This window comes from Lepus europaeus, chromosome 5 (genome assembly GCF_033115175.1).
Source record: "Lepus europaeus isolate LE1 chromosome 5, mLepTim1.pri, whole genome shotgun sequence".
NCBI lineage: Eukaryota > Metazoa > Chordata > Mammalia > Lagomorpha > Leporidae > Lepus > Lepus europaeus.
The window spans coordinates 13,552,945-13,577,121 of NC_084831.1; the positions used below are offsets into that span (position 1 = coordinate 13,552,945).

The 24,177-nt window shown below is 49.3% G+C and overlaps 1 protein-coding gene across 1 annotated transcript in view; it reads left to right on the top strand.

The window, feature by feature from the left end:
• Nucleotides 1-2,167: 2,167 nt before the first annotated feature.
• Nucleotides 2,168-24,177, top strand: part of MICOS10 (mitochondrial contact site and cristae organizing system subunit 10) — a 38,789-nt gene continuing 16,779 nt past the window's right edge. Inside the window, exon 1 of the mRNA XM_062190540.1 lies at nucleotides 2,168-2,309. Coding sequence (XP_062046524.1) covers nucleotides 2,225-2,309 — 85 coding nt within the window. The 5' untranslated portion in view covers nucleotides 2,168-2,224. The remainder of the gene's footprint in view (nucleotides 2,310-24,177) is intronic.

Sequence of the window (24,177 nt, forward strand, 5' to 3'; positions counted from 1 at the left end):
ACTTTCTTGTGTAGGCAAGAAAACAGGCAGGTCCTGGTCTGTGGTATAAACGCCCAGGGCGCAGCTCTAAGCCGTCAGAGCAAGCTTCCCGCAGCGAGCGCGGGTTGGAGTTTGGATGGATCCAGGATACGGAGGCGGAGGCCAGTCACCGCCAGTCACCCACAGTCCCTAGTCAGGAGTAACACGGTCAGAGCGTTACACACACACACACACACCCTGCACTCTCTCTCCACACACACAACACCCTGATCTCTCTGCACACACACACACACACACACCCTGCACTCTCTCTCCACACACACACACACCTTGCACTCTCTCTCCACACACACACACACCCTGCACTCTCTCTCCACACACACAACAGCCTGATCTCTCTGCACACACACACACACACACACACCCCGTACTCTCTCTCCACACACACACACACACACCCCACACTCTCTCCACACACACACACACACCCTGCACTCTCTCTCCACACACACACACACCCTGCACTCTCTCTCCACACACACACACACACACACACACCCTGCACTCTCTCTCCACACACACACACACACACCCTGCACTCTCTCTCCACACACACACACACACACCCTGCACTCTCTCTCCACACACACACACACACACACCCTGCACTCTATCTCCACACACACACACACACACCCTGCACTCTATCTCCACACACACACACACACACCCCGCACTGTCTCTCCACACACACACACACACCCTGCACTCTCTCCACACACACACACACCCCGCACTGTCTCTACACAGACACACACACACCCTGCACTCTCTCTCCACACACACACACACACCCTGCACTCTCTCTCCACACACACACACCCTGCACTCTATCTCCACACACACACACACACACCCTGCACTCTCTCTCCACACACACACACACACACCCTGCACTCTATCTCCACACACACACACACACCCTGCACTCTCTCTCCACACACACACACACACACCCTGCACTCTATCTCCACACACACACACACACCCTGCACTCTATCTCCACACACACACACACACACACCCCGCACTGTCTCTCCACACACACACACACACACACCCTGCACTCTCTCCACACACACACACACCCCGCACTGTCTCTACACAGACACACACACACCCTGCACTCTCTCTCCACACACACACACACACACCCTGCACTCTCTCTCCACACACACACACACACCCTGCACTCTATCTCCACACACACACACACACACACCCTGCACTCTCTCTCCACACACACACACACACACCCTGCACTCTATCTCCACACACACACACACACCCTGCACTCTATCTCCACACACACACACACCCCGCACTGTCTCTCCACACACACACACACACACACACCCTGCACTCTCTCCACACACACACACACCCCGCACTGTCTCTACACAGACACACACACACCCTGCACTCTCTCTCCACACACACACACACCCCGTGCTCTCTCCACACACACACACACACACCCCGCACTGTCTCTCCACACACACACACACACACACACCCCGCACTGTCTCTCCACACACACACACACACACACCCCGCACTGTCTCTACACACACACACACACACACACTGGCCGGAGTTTCTCTCTCCACACACACACACACACACCCCGCACTCTCTGCACACACACACACGCACACGGCAGAGCGCAGGGAGCCTTAGGAGCCCACATTCCTCCATCAGCTGCAGGAGGAAACGCAGGCCCGGAGGAGCCAGAGGAGGAAGGGAGCTGGGGGGCGGCCAGGGGAGGAACAGCTGCGTCGAATGCTGCTGGGGTCACGAACGCGTCCGTCTGCCTTGGCAAGGCCGTAGCCGAGCAGTGTCGGCCGGGGAGGGAACTCATCTAGCACGCGGACACGGCGAAGGTGAGCGAACGCCTCTCGCGCGCGTCCAGGGACTTCCGGGGACGACGCCGTCCAGACAGGGTTCTGGCTGCCACTCGGGAGACCTCGCAACCTTTAGGCGGAGCTCCAAGGTCAGGGTCACCTCCGGCCTCCAAGCAAACCGTCACCTTGACGACCGACGACGAAAACCGGAAGCGACGGAAGCCGTCGGATCATCTCGCGATATCTGGAGCGCCGGCGCCGGCCTGCCAGGCCGGGACCCGCGACCGACTCTCGCGAGACTTGCCGGAGTCAGAGAGTCTGGGGGCCGGCCGCAAGGGAAGATGGAGCCGCGGGTGGGGAACATGTCCGAGTCAGACATCGGCAGGAAGTGGGACCGGTGCATGGCGGATACGGTCGTGAAGATAGGTAAGGGGCTTCTCGCCCCTGGCAGGCCCGGGCCGGAACGGAGCGGGGCAGCCAGCTCCAGGCCCGGTGGCAGGAGCGCGGGAAGTCGGGCCGCCCGGCCTGGCCCAGCCCCTCCGGCCAGGCCGACCTGCCTGAACCCGCGCGACCGGAGGTCACTCGGGCGGCGGCGGGGTGGCGCGGGCCGGACGACCCAGGTGGAGACCTGGGGTTGCACCCGGAGGAGGGGTCGCCGAGGTCTCCAGGGGGAAGCTTCGCTGGCGCTTTCCTGCGCGCGCCTGGGCATTGCCCCGGGGGCTCGGGGCGCGGCGGGGCCCCGGCGGTGACCCTGCTGGCCCGCTGGTGCAGCAGTGCCCTTCGGAGGAGGCCCTCGCCTTGGGGACCCCGCGGGGCCCCGGCATGGCTCGCGGTGTTTCCCGACTCGGCAGCCCGGTGCGCTCAGCGTGGCCCAGGGCCCGGGGCCGGCGGGGATCTGAAGTGCGAATTGCCCTGGAGAGAGCGAGCGAGCTCGGTCGCCGTGCAGCTCCGACTGCACCCCGAGTGGCCTTTCCACACGTGCTCAGCCAGTGACGACACCAACTGGGGACCTCGCCGCGTGGGACGGGGGGCGGAGGCCGGGGGACCGCGCTGGGCGGCGGGGCAGCGCTCCGTGCCGGTCGCCCAGCCCGATGCCTCCTCCACGAACAACCCTACAGGTCATGAAATGCAGAGCCGGGCCCCCCAGCTGACGCGCCCAGCGTGGGGGAAGTTAACCCCGCTGCGGTCCAGGCCCGGGCTCTTTTTTTTTTTTTTATACTAATCTTTATTATGCAGATGTGGCGTTTGTGCCTGGACTTTCCTGGGGTATGCGGGAGGATTGAGGGTCGTGTCCTGGAATGAAAATGTTGGGAAATAAAATTGAGAGCAAAGGTGTTTTCTGGCTTATGCACTGCCCTGACCTCGCTGCCCCCGCGGGGCTCTGCCAAGGGCCATTTGGAAACTTTCAGTGTCATGTGTGGGCCGTACAGAATTATCAACCTAAAAAGTAGCCTGCCATAGATCTGTTGAATTTAGAGCCCTGCCTGTGTTTGCCTTGGCGGGCTGCACGGTCCCTGGCCCTGCGGAAGAATGTTTAATAAAAACTGCTGAGAATGAGCGAGTCAATGAAGTGGTTTGTCGCAGGTGCCACAGCGTCCCCGAATCCAGTACTTACCCTGTGCGGTGTGGACGAGCTGTGTGTAACCTCTGCCTGTGTTCATTGGTAAACAGCGGCAATACTAGCTCACAGGGTCGTCGGGAGGCTTGAATGAGTCCAGGCCAGTCTTTGGGAACCGGCTGTTCTACACCTGACCTCTCCCCTCCCCCACTACAGAGTTTGTTACTGTTAACAGCTTGTGTTTAAGAGAGAAAGTTCTAACGCATAGATGTGATATGGCCAGAGTGACACTAAACCATGATGCAGTGGTGGTGCGTGGGTTTTAGGGGTGGACAGAGCCGAGTTGGAGTTACCCCGACTGGGTCTTTTTTTTTTTTTTTTTTTTTTGACAGGCAGAGTGGACAGAGACAGAGAGAAAGGTCTTCCTTTGCCGTTGGTTCACCCTCCAATGGCTGCCACGGCTGGCGCGCTGCGGCCGGCGCACCGCGTTGATCCAAAGGCAGGAGCCAGGTGCTTATCCTGATCTCCCATGGGGTGCAGGGCCCAAGCACCTGGGCCATCCTCCACTGCACTCCCTGGCCATAGCAGAGAGCTGGCCTGGAAGAGGGGCAACTGGGACTAGAACCCCGTGTGCTGGCGCCGCTAGGTGGAGGATTAGCCTGTTGAGCCGCGGCACTGGTTTTGTAGCTCTCTCAGTGATGAAGTGGGGATAAAGAGAGATATCTACAGGGATTAAGAAAACTAAGGACAGAAATATATGCAAGCTGCTTAGCATGGTGCTGCCTGGCCTTTGTTGTGTAGTCAGGAGATGGTGGTTGTGGTTGTTGATGTCGATGTTGTACCATGGTTGACTGCCTGGGTCACTCTCATGAGTGGGCCTACACAGGTGGAATAATTAAATGGAGCAAGTTCATGTATGATCACAGGTGGAAGTTAAAACATTTCAGACTCTGGCTGGCGCCGCGGCTCACTAGGCTAATCCTCCGCCTTGCGGCGCCGGCACACCGGGTTCTAGTCCCGGTCGGGGCACCGATCCTGTCCCGGTTGCCCCTCTTCCAGGCCAGCTCTCTGCTGTGGCCCGGGAGTGCGGTGGAGGATGGCCCAAGTGCTTGGGCCCTGCACCCCATGGGAGACCAGGAGAAGCACCTGGCTCCTGCCATCGGAACAGCGCGGTGCGCCGGCCGCAGCGCGCTACCGCGGCGGCCATTGGAGGGTGAACCAACGGCAAAAGGAAGACCTTTCTCTCTGTCTCTCTCTCTCACTGTCCACTCTGCCTGTCAAAAAAATTAAAAAAACAAACAAACAAACAAAAAAAAAACATTTCAGACTCTGCTGTAGAACATCTCTCTCTCTCTCTCTTTTTTTTTTTTTTTTAAGATTTATTTTATTTTACTTGAAAGAGTGAGAGAGAGAAAGATCTTCCATTCACTGGTTCATTTCCCAGGTGACTGCAGCAGTCAGTTCTGGGCAGGTTGAAGCCAGGAGCTGCATCCGGGTGTTCCATGTGGGTGCAGGGGCCCACACAGCCCATCTTCTGCTGCTTTCCCCAGGCCATTAGCAGGATTGGAAATGGAGCAGCCAGGCCACGAACCACCACCTAGATGGGATGTTGATGTCACGGGCCACAGTTTTAAAGATTGATTTTATTGGGCCAGTGCTGTGGCATAGCAGGTAAAACTGCCACCTGCAGTGCTGGCATCCCATATGGGCCCCGGTTCCAGTCCTGGCAGCTCTACTTCAGATCAGCTCTCTGCTATGGCCTGGGAAAGCAGTGGAAGATGGCCTAAGACCTTGGGCCCCTGCACCTGCGTGGGAAGACCCAGAGGAAGCTCCTGGCTCCTGGTTTTGGATTGGCATAGCTCCGGCCATTGCGGCCAATTGGGGAGTGATCCAGCGGATGGAAGACCTCTCTCTCTCTGCCTTTCCTTCTCTCTCTGTGTAACTCTGACTTTCAAATAAATAAAATAAATCTTTTTTTTTTAATTAATTTTATTTGAAAGGCAGAACAATACACATGGATCTTCCAGCCACTAGTTCACTCCCCAAGTGCCTACAACAGTCCCGGCTGGACCAGGCCAAAGCCAGAAGCCTGGAACTCCTTCTGGGCCTAATGCATGGGTGGCAGGGACCAGAGGACTTGGAAGCAGAGCAGCTGGGGTTGAGCTAGCCCTCTGATATGGGATGCCAGCGTCTGGCATCAGAGGCGGGGCTTAACCCTCTGTAGGACAACTGCCAACCCCCAAGTTGAAGTTTTAGGAGGAAGAAATTGTAGCACAGAGAGGTTAAGTAACCAGAAACGGGGCTTGGGTTAGAACTGACTCTCTGATGCTACAGAACAGGGAGTAGGGTGGGGTCAGACTTGTGAGATGTCTTTAGAGAGGTTCCTTTTTGTCTCGAAGGTGGTTGAGTTGCCTTGGACTTTTTCACATGTGTTCTGCATACTCAGCACCTCTGTCTAATCTATTGCTTCCAGGGCTCACTGTGCCTAGGCTGGGTGGGGGGAATCGAATGTTTACTGAGCTTGAGCCAGTCAGTGGGCAAATAGAGACGCACAGGCGTTTCATTGCCCAACAGGGAACTGATGGGAGGCGAATGGCTTCTTGGTCTGATTGTTCTGGCACTGTGTTGTACAGAACGGCTTGGTAGGAGAGGAAGCTAACAGCACTATGAATATAGAGATAAAAGTCTCAACTGTTGGGCTGGAAAGCAGTGTTTACATTTGAGACGCTTCAAACATTTCCCGCATTTATAGTAATGTCCGTCTCCTAGGCCAGCACAGCGCCAGGTCCAGGGTCAGAACTCAGCAGCTGCCATTTTCTTTACCTTCTCCCAGTCGGTTACTTTGCCACCTCGTTATTTCTCACAAAGCCCACCCCAGGGTTAGAACGTGGTCGTGCCGACGCCGTTGCTCAGCGTTTGGATGTGAAGCAGAAGGGGCTGTTGTGATCCTCCTTCATGCCAGCCAGCGTGCAGGACTTAGTAACTGTCTGTGTTAGGTGGGAGGGAGGGAGAGTATAGTGGGGAAAAAGGGGCACGTCTGGTCACTTTTCTTCGCATGTTGAGTTTGAGAATGATGACGGAGAAGTTGCCGGGAGGGAGAGGAGTTCAGATGTTGAGGGGGCTGCCCCGTTAGTCTGAGTGGTGTGTGAGACACCCTCTGGTAGTGTGTGGCTTCCTGTTGCCACCGGTAGTGAACACCTGGCACTCTACCTCCGTGGCTGTTTGCTTCTCTGGTGTTTCGTGAGATAGGTGTGGTGATGGTGAAGGCAGGGAAGGAAGGGCCCTCGCCAGCTCCCAGCTCCATCTCCATTGTTTCGGCCTCTGCCTCTGCAGAAACGGAAGCCATGGCCAGCGGACAGCAACCGTCTCTGCTTGCCTGTCTTACCCCTGAAGTGCTCTTGTCTTTTTCCCCCTGGTTTGCTGAAAGATGACTTTCAATTTTTATTTTATTTATTTGAAAGGCAGAGAAATCTTCCATCTGCTTGTTCACTCCTTAAATGCCTGCAACAGCCAAGACTGGGCCAGGCCAAAGCCAGAGGCGCAGAACTCAATCCAGGTCTCTTGCGTGGGTGGCAGGGACCAGGTACCTGAGCCTTCCAGGGCACACGTCACCAGGAAGCTGGACTGGAAATGGAGTAGCTGAGGCTGGGCCAGGCACATCCAGTATAGGGAGCAGGCGTCCCAAGCAGCAGCTTAACCTGCTCCGCCAGAATGCCTGCCCCGGATGGCTGTTGTAACTGCTCATGTTTAGCGTAGACGTTGTACCGCTGAGTTAAATACCTGGCATAGCATGTACTTAAGGCAGTGATTTGCTGACGTGTTCATCATGGATCTTCTTACTCTGGGTAATATCTTAATAGAAAGTTCTCATATGATTTGTTCTATAGGCAGAGATGCATTTATGAAATATCTTTTCCCCCATTGCTATATTAAGAAGAACAGTTCTTGGGATGGTCATTCAGCCAGTGGCTGACTTACCAATTGGCATGCCCACGTCCCATGTCCGAGTACCCGGCTCAAGTCTGGGCTCAGCTTCAGCTCCAGCTCCCTGCTAATGTGCAGGGAAGGCAGTAGGTAATGACTCATGTACTTGGGTCCCGCCACCCATGTGGGAGTCCCAGGATGAGTCTGGGCTCCTGGCTTTGGCCTGGCCCAGTCTAGCTGTTGCAGATATTTAGGGAGTAAACCAGCAGATAAAAAAGTCTCTGCTGGGGCTGGCATTGTGGTGCAGCAGATAAAGCTGCCACCTGTAATGCTGGCATCTCATATGGGTGCTGGTTGGTGTTCTGGCTGCTCCACTTTCTATCCAAGTCCCAGTTAATGTCCTGGGAAAAGCAGCAGAAGATGGCCCAAATGTTTGGGCCCCCACCACCCACGTGGGAGACCTGGATAAAGCTCCAGGCTACTGCCTGGCCCAACCCTGGCCATTGCAGCCATCTAGGGAGTGAACCAGTGGGTGGACAGTCTCTCCCCCTTTCTGAAATTCTGACTTTCAAATAAATAAATTGAATCATTTTTTAAAAAGACCAAAGTCGGCAACTGGGCAACCAGTTCAGGTCTCCCTGCGGTGTCAGGTGGCCACTGTCCGAGCCCTCACTGCTGCCTCCCAGGGTCTGCGTTAGCAGGAAGCTGGAGCTGCAGTTGCCGGTCAGACCATGTAGCCCAGTGTGCATGAGGACCTCTTAGTAGACAACTTTTAACTGCTGGGCCACACATGCACCCCTTGAAGCATCTATTTATTTTGTGTCAAATACTGTGATAGGACACATGATTTCTGATGTGGTTTGATCTGATAAATCAAGCTTGTGCCTCAAAAAAAAAAAAAAAAAAAAAACCACAGCAGTTCTTGATCTCAGGGAGCTGCTGGGTGTTCTGCACACAGGCCTCTGTCGGTTCCTGTCTGCTTTTCTCTCTTGTTCCTTCTCCCCCTCACAGTTTTCTTTCTTTCTTTTTTTTTTTTTTTTAAAGATTTATTTATTTTATTTGAAAGGCAGAGTTACAGAGAGGCAGAGGCAGAGAGAGAGGGGTCTTCCATCTGCTGGTTCACTCCCCAAATGGCTGCAATGGCCAGAGCTGCGCCAGTCTGAAGCCAGGAGTTTCCTCTGTGTCTCCCACATGGGTGCAGGAGCCATCTTCTACTGCTTTCCCAGGCCATAGCAGAGAGCTGGATTGGAAGTGGAGCAGCCTGGACTCGAACCAGTGCCCATATGGGATGCCAGCACTGCAGGCGGCAGCTTTACCTGGTGCGCTACAGCGCTGGCCCTGCCCTCACAGTTTTTTACTCTTCCCTTCGGCCTTGTTATTAGTGTTACCACTGCTAGCATGTGCGCTGCCCAGGTCATTGACAAAGTTTTGAGATTAACATAGTTTTTATCCGCGCGCCCCCCCCCCCCCCGAAACTCTATTAGCAGTTAACACATCCCCAGATGTCCTTTTTATACTCTGTCAAATCATTCATTTTTTATTTATTTTTTTTTAAGAAAGCAGAGTTAGAGAGAGAGGTCTTCCTTCTGATGGTTCACTCCCCAAATGGTCACAATGACCATGGCAGGATCAGGCCGAAGTCAGGAGCCAGGAGCTTCTACCGAATCTCCCACATGGGTGAAGGGGCCCAAGCTCTTGAGCCATCTTCCGCTGGTTTCCCAGACCATTAGCAGGAAGCTGAAACGAAGTGGAGCAACCGGGATTTGAACTGGCACCCATATGGGATGTGGCGTCATAGACAGTGGCTTTACCCGCTATGGCGCAACGCCAGCCCCTCAGCATTCATTTTTGTTAATCACACATATCATCATCTGAAATTTGCAGTTTGTTTCTTTATTAAATTTTTCCTTCCAGCTAGAATTTAAACTTTGCAAGAATCAGAGACTGTTTTGTTTACTGTTGATCTCAGCCCTGGTGAAGAGAATAATGTGGTTATTGTGCAGTGAGTGACATGCATTGCGATTGTGTAGACTGTTCTCTGCCCGTATTTGCTACTCTGTATGTTTGTTTGCTGAAAGAATTAGCATTTAAGAGAAAAAGCTCAAGTAAAGTAGCTCTTATATGAATTCCTGCCAGCTCGCATGTTTGACCTTGTGTCCTGTACATTTGGGACTTTTACCAACTTCTTAATTTCATCCAGGGATGTAAATTAATGTCAGTAAATCTTAATAACAAAATAGTATTAGAAATGTTTAGGAGTAGTCAAGCAAGTAACAGAAACCAGAGAGTACTTTTGTATTTAAACAAGCAGAGGTGTTGTTGGTTTAAGCGGTAGTGCCAAAACCTCATTGCAGGAAATTAAAAAGGAGTGAAGAATATTACATTTTATGAATGGCATGTTCCGGTAGTTTTATGTGAATGCGTCAATAATGTTTTTTGCTAATTTTAAGTTTTACTGGATTTATTGACTGCTCTGGGGTTCTTTCTCCATTTAGTTCACGAGCTGTGCCATTTATTTCCCTTGCATGCACTGAATAATTTGTCTTGTATGCACCCGCGAGCATGAGTAAGTCACACATTTCCTGTTAATGAGGATAGAAGGCCTAGTATCTTGTTACCGCAGGAGGCTTAATAGTTCTGGTCTCTGCAGAGCTGATGCCCCTAACTTGGGCTTAACACTCTGGACTGGATCAAGCTTGTGTCTTTTTTGTCTGTTTCCTGTGGGAAATAAGATTTTAGAGGATGAGAAAAATCACAGTTGGGAGGCTTCCAGAAGCTGCTTCCCTGTGGTTTCAGAGTTTCTGGGCCCTGCCTGTGTGGGTCATGGAAGCACTGTCCTTGCCCTCAGAGGCCTGTCACCACTCTTTTTTTTTTTTTTTTTTTTTTTTTTTTTTAAGGATTACTTACTTATTTGAGAGGTAGAGTTATAGAGAGAGGGAGAGACAGAGAGGTCTTCCATCTGTTGGTTCATTACCCAAATGTCTGCAACAGCTGGAGCTGGGCCGAGCTGAAGCCAGGAGCCTGGAGCTTCTTCCAGGTTTCCCACATGGGTGCAGGGGTCTAACTCTTGGTCCATCCTCCGCTGCTTTCCCAGGCTCATTAGCAGGGAACTGGATCGAAAGTGAAACAGGTGGGACTCAAACCGGTGCCCATATGGGATGCCAGTGCTGCAGGCACAGAGGCTTAGCCTACTACGCCACAGTTGTCTGTGTGACAGTGCCAGGACAGGTTTGCCAGAGGACTCTGTGGAACATGAGATTCCAGTACTGAGACAGAGGCCTGGGAATCCCTAATATGACTTGGGAGGCTTTAAAATTGGCTGTGTCCATTTTCCCTTCATTTGCTCCCATTGTGAGATCAGAGTAAGAAATGCCTAGTTTTTTTTTTTTTTTTTTTTTTTTTTTTTATTTTTTGACAGGCAGAGTGGACAGTGAGAGAGAGAGACAGAGAGAAAGGTCTTCCTTTTGCCGTTGGTTCACCCTCCAATGGCCGCCGCGGTAGCGCGCTGCGGCCGGCGCACCGCGCTGTTCCGATGGCAGGAGCCAGGTGCTTATCCTGGTCTCCCATGGGGTGCAGAGCCCAAACACTTGGGCCATCCTCCACTGCACTCCCTGGCCACAGCAGAGAGCTGGCCTGGAAGAGGGGCAACCGGGACAGGATCGGTGCCCCAGAAATGCCTAGTTTTAATAACCCACATGTTGGACTGAAATGAGGAACCAGGGACCCAGTCACCTGTGCTACCACCGTTGCCTCCCAGACTCATAAGCAGGAAGCTGGATCAGGAGCTGAGCCTGGAATGGAGTCTGGGTACCCCACTGTGGGATGTGGGTGCCTCAGCCAGCAGCCCAGCTGCTGGCCAGACGTTCCTCTGAGGTCCTTCTTTCATTTTTTCTTAAAGATTTATTTATTTGAAAGGGAGAGTGACAGAGAAGGGGAGAAAGGGGGACAGAAAGAGAGAGAGAACGAGAGATTGATCTTCCATCCGCTGGTTTACTCCCCAGTGGGGTGAGAGCTGGACCAGGCTGAAACCAGGAGCCTGGAACTCCATCTGGGTCTTCCAAGTGTGTGGCAGACCGCAAGTACGTGGGCCGTTAACAGGGAGCTGGGACAGAAGTGGAGCAGCTGGAGCTCAAACCTGCACTTGGATATGGGATGCTGGTGTCGCAAGCCCCACAATGCTAGTTCCTCACAACCTTTTTAAAATAACTGCTGTATTGAGATATATTTCACATACATAAATTCTCCTATTAAAGTGTGTAATTTTAGTGTGTTGACAGATCTGTGAGCAATCATTGTATTCTAATTTTAGAGTACATTCAGTTTCCCCCAAAGAAATGCCAGGCACCTTCTTTCCATTCCTGAACCCCACCCTACGCAAGCCCCCAACACCCACTAATCTGCTTTCTGTCTCTGCGGGATTTCCTTTTCTGGACGCCCCGCGCAGGTGGGAGTTTGCATTGTCTGTGTGTCAGGCCTCTCACATAATGCTTGTAAGGCTCCTCCATGTGGTGGTGTGTATCAGTGCTTCGTGCTTTTTTGTTGACAAATACTAGTCTGTGGTATGGCCGGCCCCACATTTTGCTTATTCATATGTTGGCAGTGGACATATAGATTGTCAACACTTTTTTTTAAAGATTTTAATTTATTTACCTCAATATACTCAAAATATTGTTTCAATTGGTAATTAAGGTGCAATTATTAATGTGCTATTTCATATGGCTTCCATACTAAGTCTACAAAATATGGTGTGTATTTTGCACTTACAGAACATCTCAATTTGTGCTGACCACATTCCAAGCCCTCAATTATCAAAATGGTTAGTGGCTCCCATATTAAGCAATGCAAATCTATGTAAAATTGTTCACACTTTTGACCATTATGAATAGTGCCACTGTGGTCAAGTGTACAAGTTTTCATGTAGAGCCATTTTCAGTTTTCTGGAATGTGTGCATAGGAGGAAAACAGTTGAGGTATGGGGCATTTTTCTTTAGCATTTAAGGAAATTCATTGCGTATTAATTAAGCTGAAGAGTGACATAGTTGAATTTCTGATTTCAGCAAGATCATTAGAGTGGATAAGAATGAATCACAGGGAGCAGGGAGATAGTTCAGTGCATTTTACAAAGTCATGTCCAAAACGAGATGATCAGATGGGGGGAAGCCAGAGCTAAGACAGGCGCAGACGGGGTAGAAAGGAGGCAGGTGTCCTGGCGCCAGGGCAGAGGTGGTGTTCACAGAACTCGAGTGTAGACTCAGGAGCAGTTGCGTGAGGCCAGCCCCTCGTAAATGGGAGGTCTGTGCCTGTGCCCCTGCATCTACATGGGAGACCCAGAAGAGGCTGGCTTTGGCCTGGCCCAGCCCCAGCTGTGGTAGCTATCTGGGGAGTGAACCAGTGGATGGAAGACCTCTCTCTCTCTCTCTCTCTCTCTCTCTAATTCTGACTTTCAAATAAGTAAATAAGCCAATCTTGAAAAAAAAAAAAAGTAAATCTTTTAGAAAAAAAGTTTTAACTAGCAGATATCGTGTGTTCATCTAAAGAATTAAGTATAGTTAAATTGTTTAAAGCCATTTTAACGTTAAAAAATATTTTACTGTAAGAAGCTATTGAGTAAAGTCATGAGGAAAAAAACCCAAATTATTATGTTTCTTTAAGTATCAGTTCATTTGATAAGTGTGGGTTACCACAAGCAAGGGCGGCTCACCCAGTGGTTGTCTTATGGTGGTCTGTGTTTGCAGGCTGATGTCTCTATTTTGTGGGGCAATATCACTTGGCTAAGCTGAAATACTTCCGAGGTTTTGGGTTGTGTGTTAGTTTGGGTTTCAGATTAGTACATATTAATTGTTGAGTTGGTGGCCATGATGTGCTTGTTTTATGTGTTTTTAACAATGTGAGCAAAAATGCTTTTTCCATCTGTGGTGGCACTATGAATAATGGGCCGCTGGGATCTGGCTGGAGGAGCGCTTTTTGCTGGTGTTACAGAAGAACAGCATTAGGCGCTATATGGACGTTGAAAGCGTTTAAATTTTTGTTCTGCCTGTGGTTTTATGCTTCCCTCAAATGTGGCTGAAGCCGTTTATTAGTAAATATGCTGAATTGCTTTCTTTGGCAACTGTATTTTAGTATTGACTCCAAGTAAAAACACAAATATTTACTTACAAAAGTCGTCTGGTGTGCTAATATTTTTACTATGTCCATTGACCCACTAATGAAATATTAGGGCATCGCTAGATTGGCTCCTGTTTATTTAAAGGCAAAGAGGAAAAGAGAGTAAGCAAACATTGATTGACTAGCTGTTAATATGCCACTGTATTCGGCACACTAATACGTTATCCTTTTTTTATTTTCCTCGCCAGTCAGTGAGGAAGTTTATATTGTTTCTGTTTTTCCAACAAGAAGAAAAATGCTCAAACAAGTTTATACAAATTGAGAAACTGATTTTTAAGTGAAAATGTAAACAACCAAGAGTAGCCAAAGCGATTTTTTAAAGAACAAAGTTGGGAAACTTACATTACCTGTTTCAAGACTTACTGCAGGGAAGTGTGGTGTTGGAAAAAGTAGATGATGCTATGAAACCTCAGAAAGCATAGGAGAAAAAGCTTTGTGACTTCAGGGTCAGAAAAGATTTTTTAAGATTCCAAAAGTAAAATTATAAGGAAAAATTTAATTCACTATTGGATTAAAAAAAATCGCTCTTTAAAAGACACCATTACGGGGCCAGTGCCGTGGCATAGAGGGTTAAGCTGCCACCTGCACTGCTGGCATCCCTTATAGGTGCCAGTTCGAGTCCCAGCTGCTCCAATTCTGATCTGGCTCCTTGCTGATGCACCTGGGAAAGAGCTGAGGATGGCCCAGGTCCTTGGGCATCTGCACCCATGTGGGAGGCCGGGAGGAAGCTTTGGCTTCCCCCAGCCCTGGCCTCTGGCCATTTGGTGAGTCAACCAGTGGATGGGGAATCAATCTTTCTGTCTCTGTCTCTGCCTTTCTCTCTCCTTCTCTCTCTCCTTCTCCCTCTCTGTGTCTCTGCCTTTGAAATAAATAAATAAATCTTTAAGAAAAAAAAAAAAACACCATTAAGAGAACATAAAAGCAAACTGTGGATGGAAGAAAATATTTACAATACAAATATCTGACAAAGGACTTGCTTCCAGAATATATTAAAGAGCAGTGGGCATTGTGGCACAGTAGATCAAGCCGCTGCTGGCAATACCGCATCACATGTCAGAGTGCCAGTTCAAGTCCCAGCTGCTCTGCTTCCCATCCAGATTCCTGCTAACGCACCTGGGAGGCAGCAGTTGCTGGCTCAAGTGCTTGGACCCTTGCGACCCATGTGGGAGACACAAATGGAGTTCTAGGTTCCCGGCTTTGGCCTGGCCCAGATGGGACGACGGCAGACATTTTGTGAGTGATCCAGCAGATGGAAGATCTCCCTCTGACTCTTTGTCTCTTGCTCTTGCTATGACTTTCAAGTAGATGAAAATAAAGAAAAAAAAATAAACATTAAAAATATATTAAAGAATTCTTAAATTTAATAAGATGATTCATGGATAACATGTTTAAAATGACTTAACAAAAGAAAATGTGAAAAGACGGTCATGAGGGAAGTGCAGATCAGGTTCATGATACCCATTCACACCCATTAGAATCATTAAATCAGGGGCTGGCGTCCTGAGTTAGGCTGCCCCGGCAACACTGGCAGCCCACATGGGTGCCAGGATGAGACCTGGCTGCTCTGCTTCCCATCCCGCTCCCTGATAACGCACCTGGGAAAGCAGCAGAAGATTGGCCCAAGAGCTTGGGCTCTGCACCCTCGTGGGAGACCTGGAAAAAGTTCCTGGCTCCTGGCTTCGGCCTGGAACAGCCCTGGCTGGAGAGTGAATCAGCAAATGGCAGATCTCGCTCTCGCTTGCTCGATCTCTCTCTCTCTCTCTCTCTCTGTGTGTGTGTGTGTCTGTCTGTCTGTCTCCCTATCTCTCTGTAACTCTGCCTTTCAAATAAAAAAAAAAAAAACTAAATCTTGGAAAAAATAGTTAAAATTAAAAGACAGTAGTTAGCATTAAGTAAAATGCAGAGCAATGGGAGCGGTTGGTAGGGATGTAGAATGTTAGAACCACTTGGGAAAACCGCCAGTTTCTTACAGAGTTAATCGTAGATGGGCCGGCGTTGTGGTACGGCAGGTTAAGAGCCGTCATCTGCGGTGCCAGCATGCTATAGGAGCACTGGTTTCAGTTCTGGTTGCTCCACTTCAGGCTCCCTGCCAATGTGGCTGGGAAGCCCTGCAACCCACTTGGGAGATCCAGATGGAGTTCCAGACTCCTGGCTTGATGTGGTCATTAGGGGAGTGAACCAGTGGATGGAAGATCTCTCTTTCTCTCTCTCTCTCTCTCTCTCTCTCTGTCTCTCTGTTTTTCTCTCATGGCCTTTCAAAAATATCAATAAATCTTTTTTTTTTTTTTTTTAAGATTTATTTGAAAGAGTTACACAGAGAGAAGGAGAGGCAGAGAAAGAGAGGTCTTCCATCCACTGGTTCTCTCCCTAATTGGCCACAATGACTAGAGCAGCCAGGAGCTTTTTCTGGGTCTCCCTTGCAGGTGCAGGGGCCCAAAGGTTTGGGCCATCCGCTATTGCTTTTCCAGGCCTTAGCGGAGAGCTGGATTGGAAGTGGAGCAGCCAGGACTTGAACCTGTGCTCATATGGGATGCAGGCACTTCAGGCAGCGGCTTTACCTGCTACACCACAGCACCAGCTCCATAAATAAATCTTTTTTAAAACAAGAGCAGGAACAAAGTTAAACACACATTTTAGCCATTCTAATTTTAGGTAAGTACCTAAAGAAAAAAACCCAAGAGAAATGAAAATGGGTCCACACAAAGACTTGTGTGTGAATGTTTGTAGCAGCTTTATTCACAATATCCCCCAAACTGAAAACAACCCCAATGTCTATTGACTGGCAAATGGATAAACAAAATGTGAACTGTCCTTAGAATGTAATATTCAGTAATAAAAAGGAACTGGCTACTGATAGATACAACAGCATGGATACATTTCAGAATCATTTTGTTGAATGAGAGAAGGTAGACATAAAAGAGTACGTACTGTGTTTCATTTATGCATAACATGCTAGAAAATACAAGCCAATCACTAACGACAGAAAAGAGGTAAGGGGTTGTTGGGAGCGAAGGGTGGAGGGTGGAATGGACTGCGGAGTGGCACAGGGGGATTTGAGAGTGATGGCAGTATTCTGTTTCTTGATTTTGTTGGTGGTTTCACAGGTATGGACATGTGTCAGAATTCATTGATTTGTATAATTTAAGTGGATAGAGTTTATTCTACATGAATTATACCTTTAAAAGTTACTTAAAACCAGTATATCTGGGGCTGGCGTTGTGGCATTGCAGGTAAAGCTGACACCTGTGATGCTGGTATCCCATATGGGTGCTGGTTCGAGTCCCAGCTGCTCCACTTCCAATCCACCTCCTTGCTAATGTGCCTGGGAGAGCAGCGAGGGATATGCTTGGGCCCCTGCCAACCATGTGAGAGACCAGCTGAAGCTCATGGCTGCTGGCTTCAGCATGGCTCAGCCATGGCCATTGTGGCCACTTGGGAAGTGAACCAGCAGATGGAAAACCTCACTTTGTCTCTCTCTGTCTCTCTCAAATAAATAAGTAAATCTTTAAATATTATATATGCATATATAATATCTGCCAGAAAGTATATATAAAAAATGAACAATGACATGGAAACAGGCCGGCACTGTTGCGTAGCAGGTAAAGCCTCTGCCTGCGGTGCTGGCATCCCATATGGGTGCTGGTTCGAGACCCGGCTGCTCCACTTCTGATCCAGCTCTCTGCTATGCTATGGCCTGGGAAAGCAGTGGAAGATGGCCCAAGTTCTTGGCTCCTACACCTGCATGGGAAGACCCGGAAGAAGCTCCTGGCTTCTGGCTTCAGATTGTCACAGCTCCGGCTGTTGAGACCATTTGGAGAGTGAACCAGTGGATGGAAGACCTCTCTCTCTCTCTCTCTGCCTCTCCTCTCTCTGTGTAACTCTGACTTTCAAATAAATAAATCTTTTTTTTTTTTTTTTAATTTTTAAAATTTTTGACAGGCAGAGTGGACAGTGAGAGAGAGAGAGACAGAGAGAAAGGTCTTCCTTTTTTGCCGTTGGTTCACCCTCCAATGGCCGCTGCAGCCAGCGCACCGTGGTAATCCGAAGCCAGGAGCCAGGTGCTTCTCCTGGTCTCCCATGCGGGTGCAGGGCCCAAGCACTTGGGCCATCCTCCACTGCCTTCCCGGGCCACAGCAGAGAGGTGGCCTGGAAGAGGGGCAACCGGGACAGAATCCGGTGCCCTGACCAGGACTAGAACCCGGTGTGCCGGCGCCACAGGCGGAGGATTAGCCTATTGAGCCGCGGCGCTGGCCTCAAATAAATAAATCTTAAAAAAATAAAAAAGATGAAAGATAGGAAGTACTAGTGAAGATACAGAACAACTGCAGTTCAAACACTGCTTATGGAGCTATGAATTGGTGCAACCTCTTTTGTTTGTAGATTTATTTAGTTATTTATTTGAAAGGCAGAGTTAAGGTGAAGTGGGGAGAGATTCTTCCACCTACTGGTTCACTCCCCAAATGGCTGTAACTGCTAGAGCTGGATCAGTCCAAAGCCAGGAACTTCCTCCCGGTCTCCCATGTGGATGCAGGGGCCCAGGCGCTTGGAGCATCTTCTGCTAGTTTCCCAGGTGCATTAGCAGGGAGCTGGATCAGAAGTGGAGCAGCTGGGACTCAAACCGGCATCCATATGGGATTCTGGCATCAAAGGTGGTGGCTTTACCTGCTATACCACAGTGCCAGCCCCAGTACAACCACTTTTGAAAACTGGCAGTATCTACTAAAGCAACCATATGTGTGCCCTGTTACCCAGGGATCTATGCCTAAATATATAGCCAAGAGAAATGCATATACCTGTTCACCAAATGGCTTACACTAAAACATTTAAAGATGTATTTATTTGAAAGAGTTACAGAGAGGCAGAGAGTGAGAGAGAGAGAGAGGTCTTCCACCCATTGGTTCACTCCCCAGATCAGCCATGCTGATCAGGAGCTAGGAGCTTCTTTCGGGTCTCCCACATGGGTGCAGGGGCCCAAACATTTGGGCCATCTTTTTCTTTTTTTTCTTTTTTTTTTTTTTAAAGATTTTATTTATTTATTTGAGAGACAGAGTTACAGTCAGTGAGAGGGAGAGACAGAGAGAAAGGTCTTCCTTCCGTTGGTTCACTCCCCAAATGGCTGCAATGGCCGCAGCTGCACCGATCCGAAGCCAGGAGCCAGGTGCTTCTTCCCTGTCTCCCATGTGGGTGCAGGGGCCCAAGGACTTAGGCCATCTTCTACTGCTTTCCCAGGCCATAGCAGACAACTGGATTGGAAGTGGAGGAGCTGGGACGCAAACTGGTGCCCATATGGGATGCTGGCGCTGCAGGCGGCAGCAAATAAAGTTTTAAAAACAGGAGAGACTGCTTTATGTTTTCAGAAGTCAGAACATGATTATACTTGGGTGGAGGGCTTTGCCCAGGGGGCCCAAAGCCATCCTCCAGGGGTATTGGTAATCTGCTGCTGCTTGAGCTGGGTGCTGTGTTTAGTCTGTGAAAATTCACAGAGCTGTACACTTGACTGTGCACCTTTGTGTGGGCAGGTGATATTCCCAGTAAAGTTGTCAGAGGACATGTTCTGTCACAGGAAGGTATTCAAGTTGTAGAAGGTCTTGTGTGATACATGATCCCCTCGATGTAAATGCAGTAATCAATAGTAACTTAATCCAGATTACCCCCAGGGAGTGATGACAGTGCTTGGTGGGGAGGATTATTAGCTTTGCTACTTTTATAATTCAAGAAAATACACAAATGAGAACTAATTCTGTTAAAAAAATTATTTCCTGAGTTCATTCGGTTCCTCTAGCTAAAGATTATGAATGATCCTAAATAAGTAAGTCTAGTTTTGTGATTTAGTGAGTTGGTAAAGCAAAAAGTTTTTGCCAACTGTGAAATTACGTTGGCACCCATTAATGAAGTTTCTTACAGGTTAATGGAATTTGCCCTTGGTGGAATATGATGTTCTATTGATGAATAACCTCTGTAAATTCAGACTCAGGATAATAGAGTATCAGGGCTGGAAGGAACCTTAGGGATTGATTTGGTCTGGTGGTTTTATAATGTCTTCAGAGTACCCGAGGGGTTGGCGCTGGGTTTGGGGAGGTAGCGGAGGAAGGTGAGAGGTGGCAGGGAGGTGGGTTCCTCTTTCCTCCTGCTCCCAGCAGAGCAGCCCCACTTTGATCTGTTATGTATCTGTTTGCTGTGTAGGATTTTATTTGGAAAATAACATTTCACTGCTTTGGGGAAGCAAACAAATGCATAATTACCACTGTTTCCCTCTCGTTTCACAGATTAGAAAATTGATCCCTGAGGGTGGGATCCATGCAGGGCTGTCTGTGAGACCATCTCTTGAGTCCTAGATGGTGGATGGTTTTATCTCTGCTGCTCTTCCCATCCCAGCTGATACTCCTCCTGAATTTCTCCAGCCCTTGGCGTCCACACTCTCCGCATACACGCATACACCCTCTCACCCTCTCTGTTCCTACCTGCCCCCATTTGCAGCTTGGTTTAAGATACCATTTCTACTGAGTGTGGTTGGTTTCCATTTTAGTCCTTATGGTTGTAACAGAGACCATCTCTGACAAAGATGGCTGCTGGGGCAGATTTTGGGCATAGCAGTTAAGACAGCTTGGGCAGAGTGGGGCCCCTGGTTTGAGTCCTGGCTCAGCTTCCTGCTAGTGCACACCCTGGGAGGCAGTGGGTGATGGCTCAAGTGGCTCGGTTCCTGCTAACCACGCAGGAGACCTGGACTGAGTTCTGGCCCTTGGCTTCAGCCTGGCCCAGTCTGGCTGTTGTTAGCATTTGGGGAGTGAAGCAGTGGATGGGAGATCTGCATCGTCTGTGTCTCTGTCTCTTAAATTAAAAAGAAAAAAGAAGAGTTGGCTCTTTGAAATCATGTAACTTGAGGGAGGTCATGAAGCCCATGTGTCCAGTCAGTGGAGTCCTAGAGCTGGTAGGGCCCTGTGGGGCACGGATGGTTCCCGAGGTACGGCCGGGATCCTGCCTGGCCTCTTCCAACAGCAGCTTAGGTTATGTCCGTTGGTACGCACGGAGCTTCCGCTGAAAGGAAGGAAGGGAGCTGTGACCCGCTGACTTGATCGAGCCTCTCTTGAATTTGAGGAACCTGGAGTTCCACCCTTACATCCTTTAGCTGGAGAAGCCTTGTGGGACAGTGAGAGAAAGGGCCTGGAGCCCAGGAAGCCTAGGGCAGCTGTTTGCCTTTGAGCTCCATTTCTTCTGTTAATTTGGGGTCCTCATCTCTGTAGTTTTGAAGAGGCCCAGGACGAGATAATGAACACGAAAGCATTTTGTAAACCATAGACTGGTGATTCTCAGTTGGAGCTGATCTGCACTCTGCCGCCCCTCCCTCCCACCAAGTTTGGAAATGTGTTTGGTTCTGGGCATCGGGGCATTGTGGGGGTGCCACGGACATCTAGTGGATGGAGACCAGGGATGCACAGGGCGGTGTCTCCCGCAGAAGGAATGATCTTACCTCAAATATCAATTGTGCTGCGCTTGGGCAACCCTGCCCTGGACAAATGGGACTGCCCACATCTCGAGTGAACACAGCCCTCGCAGACAAGCACAGCACTGGGGCACGTGTGCTCTCAGCAGTGAAAAGCAAAATGAAGAAGAAAAGAAAAAGGCAAAAAAAAAAAAAGCCCATGATAATTAGAATGATTTTAAAGAATGCAGATCCCATAATTCTTTAAAAAAAAAAAAAGTATGCTTGTAAAAAAAAAAAAAGACCCAAAAAGAACTTTTTCAAAAAGTGACAGTCTGTTGGAATATAGATGCTGTTAGCAGTTAACAACTGAACTTGTCATTTTTAGAAGTAAGAAGAGAAAGTTAATTTAAAATGCTCTTTAGATAGCATGAAAGGAACAAAATAAAGGATAAACAAGTACAGACCAGAAGGGCTGTTGGAAGTCTGTCGGTTGTTAAGTGAGACTCTTGGCAGGTGGGAAGGTGGTCTTAGACAAGAGCTAAAGGTAGTGGTGGAGATACAGTGGTTGGACTGAGGGACAGAGCAGGCAACAGGCAGATCACAGAGTGGCTGAGGTGCTTGTTGAGAATGGTGTAGACTTTCCAAGATGCTGCTCTTATGTATCAGCAGGTGGACTGTTAAAGCTGTTTGATAAATAAGGAGCAGTGTATTTGGGAAGAATTAAAATCCATTGCTTTCACTTCAGTTCTCTTTATCCAACCTAAACCGTGCACAGGATGGTTGGAATGCCTCTGATAATTCATAATTATTGTACCACTCTGACATAATTGGTGACAGATTAGTACTTTGACAAATGTTTGCGAGTTAGAACAAATGTTTCTGATTGTTTGTCAGAACCTGCACATATAAACCACTCAAAATTCCTGTTGGATAGATTTTCACATGATTAACTGAAGCCACATAATTCACCTTTCACTAGGAAGGTAGTTCTGAGAAAGCTGCTGGTTCCTTGGCATCATTTCAGATGACTCCACGGAAATCCATTAGTTGTAGAATTTTTTTAAACCACTGCAGAATAGGCCTGTTGTGACAAACCCTGAGCTTGTGAGCTCATAAATACCCCATTCTGATTAGAAGTAAAAATATACCACTGCTCCAATCATGTATTTTGTCTCAGCACTACGGTAAATGCTGCTAATCTCACATGCTCCCAGGAGACGTGTTCTGTGACCATTGAAAAGTCACAACCGATTTTTCTCTTTATTCCAGCTGCAACCTGAAATTTATTTCAGTCCATAATTTCTACTTTAGGAGACCTTTCCCCCCTTCATTTAGTTTATGAAAAATTAAATTCCTGGTTTCTTAGTGCATGCTAGTCTGGTGGTTTGGAGAGGTTTGTTACGGGGCTTGATAGAGTGGCGGTCTCTAAGGAGGACAGTCAGCCCAGTGCTGTTGCCCGCCTTAGAGTTCACCCTATCAGAGCCAGATTTAACGGCAATGAAAAGCGGCTTCTCGCAGCAGGCAGGCAGTGTGCAGATGCTGGCTTGGGAAATACTCATCATTTGCATCTACATTATCTTAAGTTCAAGGAAGTTGACTACTTGAAAAATATTTGGCCTCCTTTTCCACCCCCATTTCTCTTTGTCTATGAGACTCCCTTTTCTACCTTTACCTATTGATCCCATAGCTGGAGCCATCACTAAGGGTGGTTCCTTCCACCCCTCGGAAGTTTCCAGTCCTGGTCAAAGCCTTGTTGAAACCTGTACTGCCTGTGTTTAATGCCGTCTCTTTGGGATACAGGAGAGGTGGAGGGAGGGCTGTTGAGGAGTATGTGAGGTGGCATTTCCTGTCCTGGCTGGGCCTTGCCCTGACGCGGGCCACGGCAGTGGCTTCCTTCCATGGTGCCTTCATCTCTGATAGAGGACTCTTCAAATCCATCCCCACGGCGCCACAGGGAGCTCTGCTGAGTGCACATCTGATGTGTGGCTTCCCCCTCCTTTCTGTTATTTTCCTGTCACTTGTAGGATCAAGGCCAGGTATTTCACTTTGTCTCCCATCTCACAATAATTTAGCCAACAAAGAGAAATTATAGCCCATTTCTCTGCCACCTTCCTTCCCCATTGCTTCTCTAACCCTCCATGGGGATTTGCTGTCTGTAGTTCCCAAGACATGTTGGCTCCAGCAATAGAGAGGGGACTTAATTCAGAACTTAGAATTCTCCAGGGCTTAGCATAGTGCCTGCACACAGCAGGAGCTCAGGGCATGTGATTGAGGAGATGCCCACACATAGCAGTTTCCAGAATGAGCCTTAGAGGTGTTTAGTCTCCTTTCTGTACCAGCTGGGAGGCTACACTGGAAGCAGGGCAGTGTGGCCGTGACGGACCAGGCCTCTGGAATCTGGCTGCCTGGGTTCCAGTCCCAGGTGTGTGCCCCGAGGGAAGTTACTTGCCTTTTCTGTGCCCTGGTTTCTTCATCTGCAGAACTGGGTACATAAATGATCAGATGAGAACATTTAATCCTGGAGCCTTAGTGCCTAGTGAGTGCTTTTCACTTTACTTACTGGTATTTTACTGGTACTTTACTTATGGTATTTCCTGAAACAATGTAGATTTTTTTAATCAACTTATATTTTAGATTGATTAAAGGAATTTCACATTCAAAGGTCTTTGTGTGTCATGTAAATAGCACCCACGTTTCCCTAGTCACCCGTGCAGAAGTTCTCCGCAGGTTCCCTGACAGCCTTCCCTCAGTGCCCCCCCCCCCACCCCCAACCCAGCCGCTGATCCACGCACTCAATCAGGATCTTGTCCGGAAGTTCTGCCAGCAGAATGTCTCTTCCCAAGTCATGGCGTCAGTGTCACGTCCTCCCAAATTCTCTTCCGGGAAGCCCACTGCTGACCAAACAACACACTGCGTGCACCCCTTGGCCCGGTGTCTGGTGCCTTTTGCAGACTGCCCCGGTGGCTTCTAGCCTCACCCCTTGCTGTCCTCCTGGACGTGCCTAGTGCTCCAGGCAGACAGGCCGCTCCGTGTCCTGGTGCTCCAGGCAGACAGGCCGCTCCGTGTCCTGGTGCTCCAGGCAGACAGGCCGCTCCGTGTCCTGGTGCTCCAGGCAGACAGGCCGCTCCATTTCCCGGCACAGCCCTGTTCCTCTGCCACTGCGCCAGCGTGTTCGCCGCACCGTGGCTGGTGAAAATCAGCCCTTCCTCTCAGCAGCCCCGCAC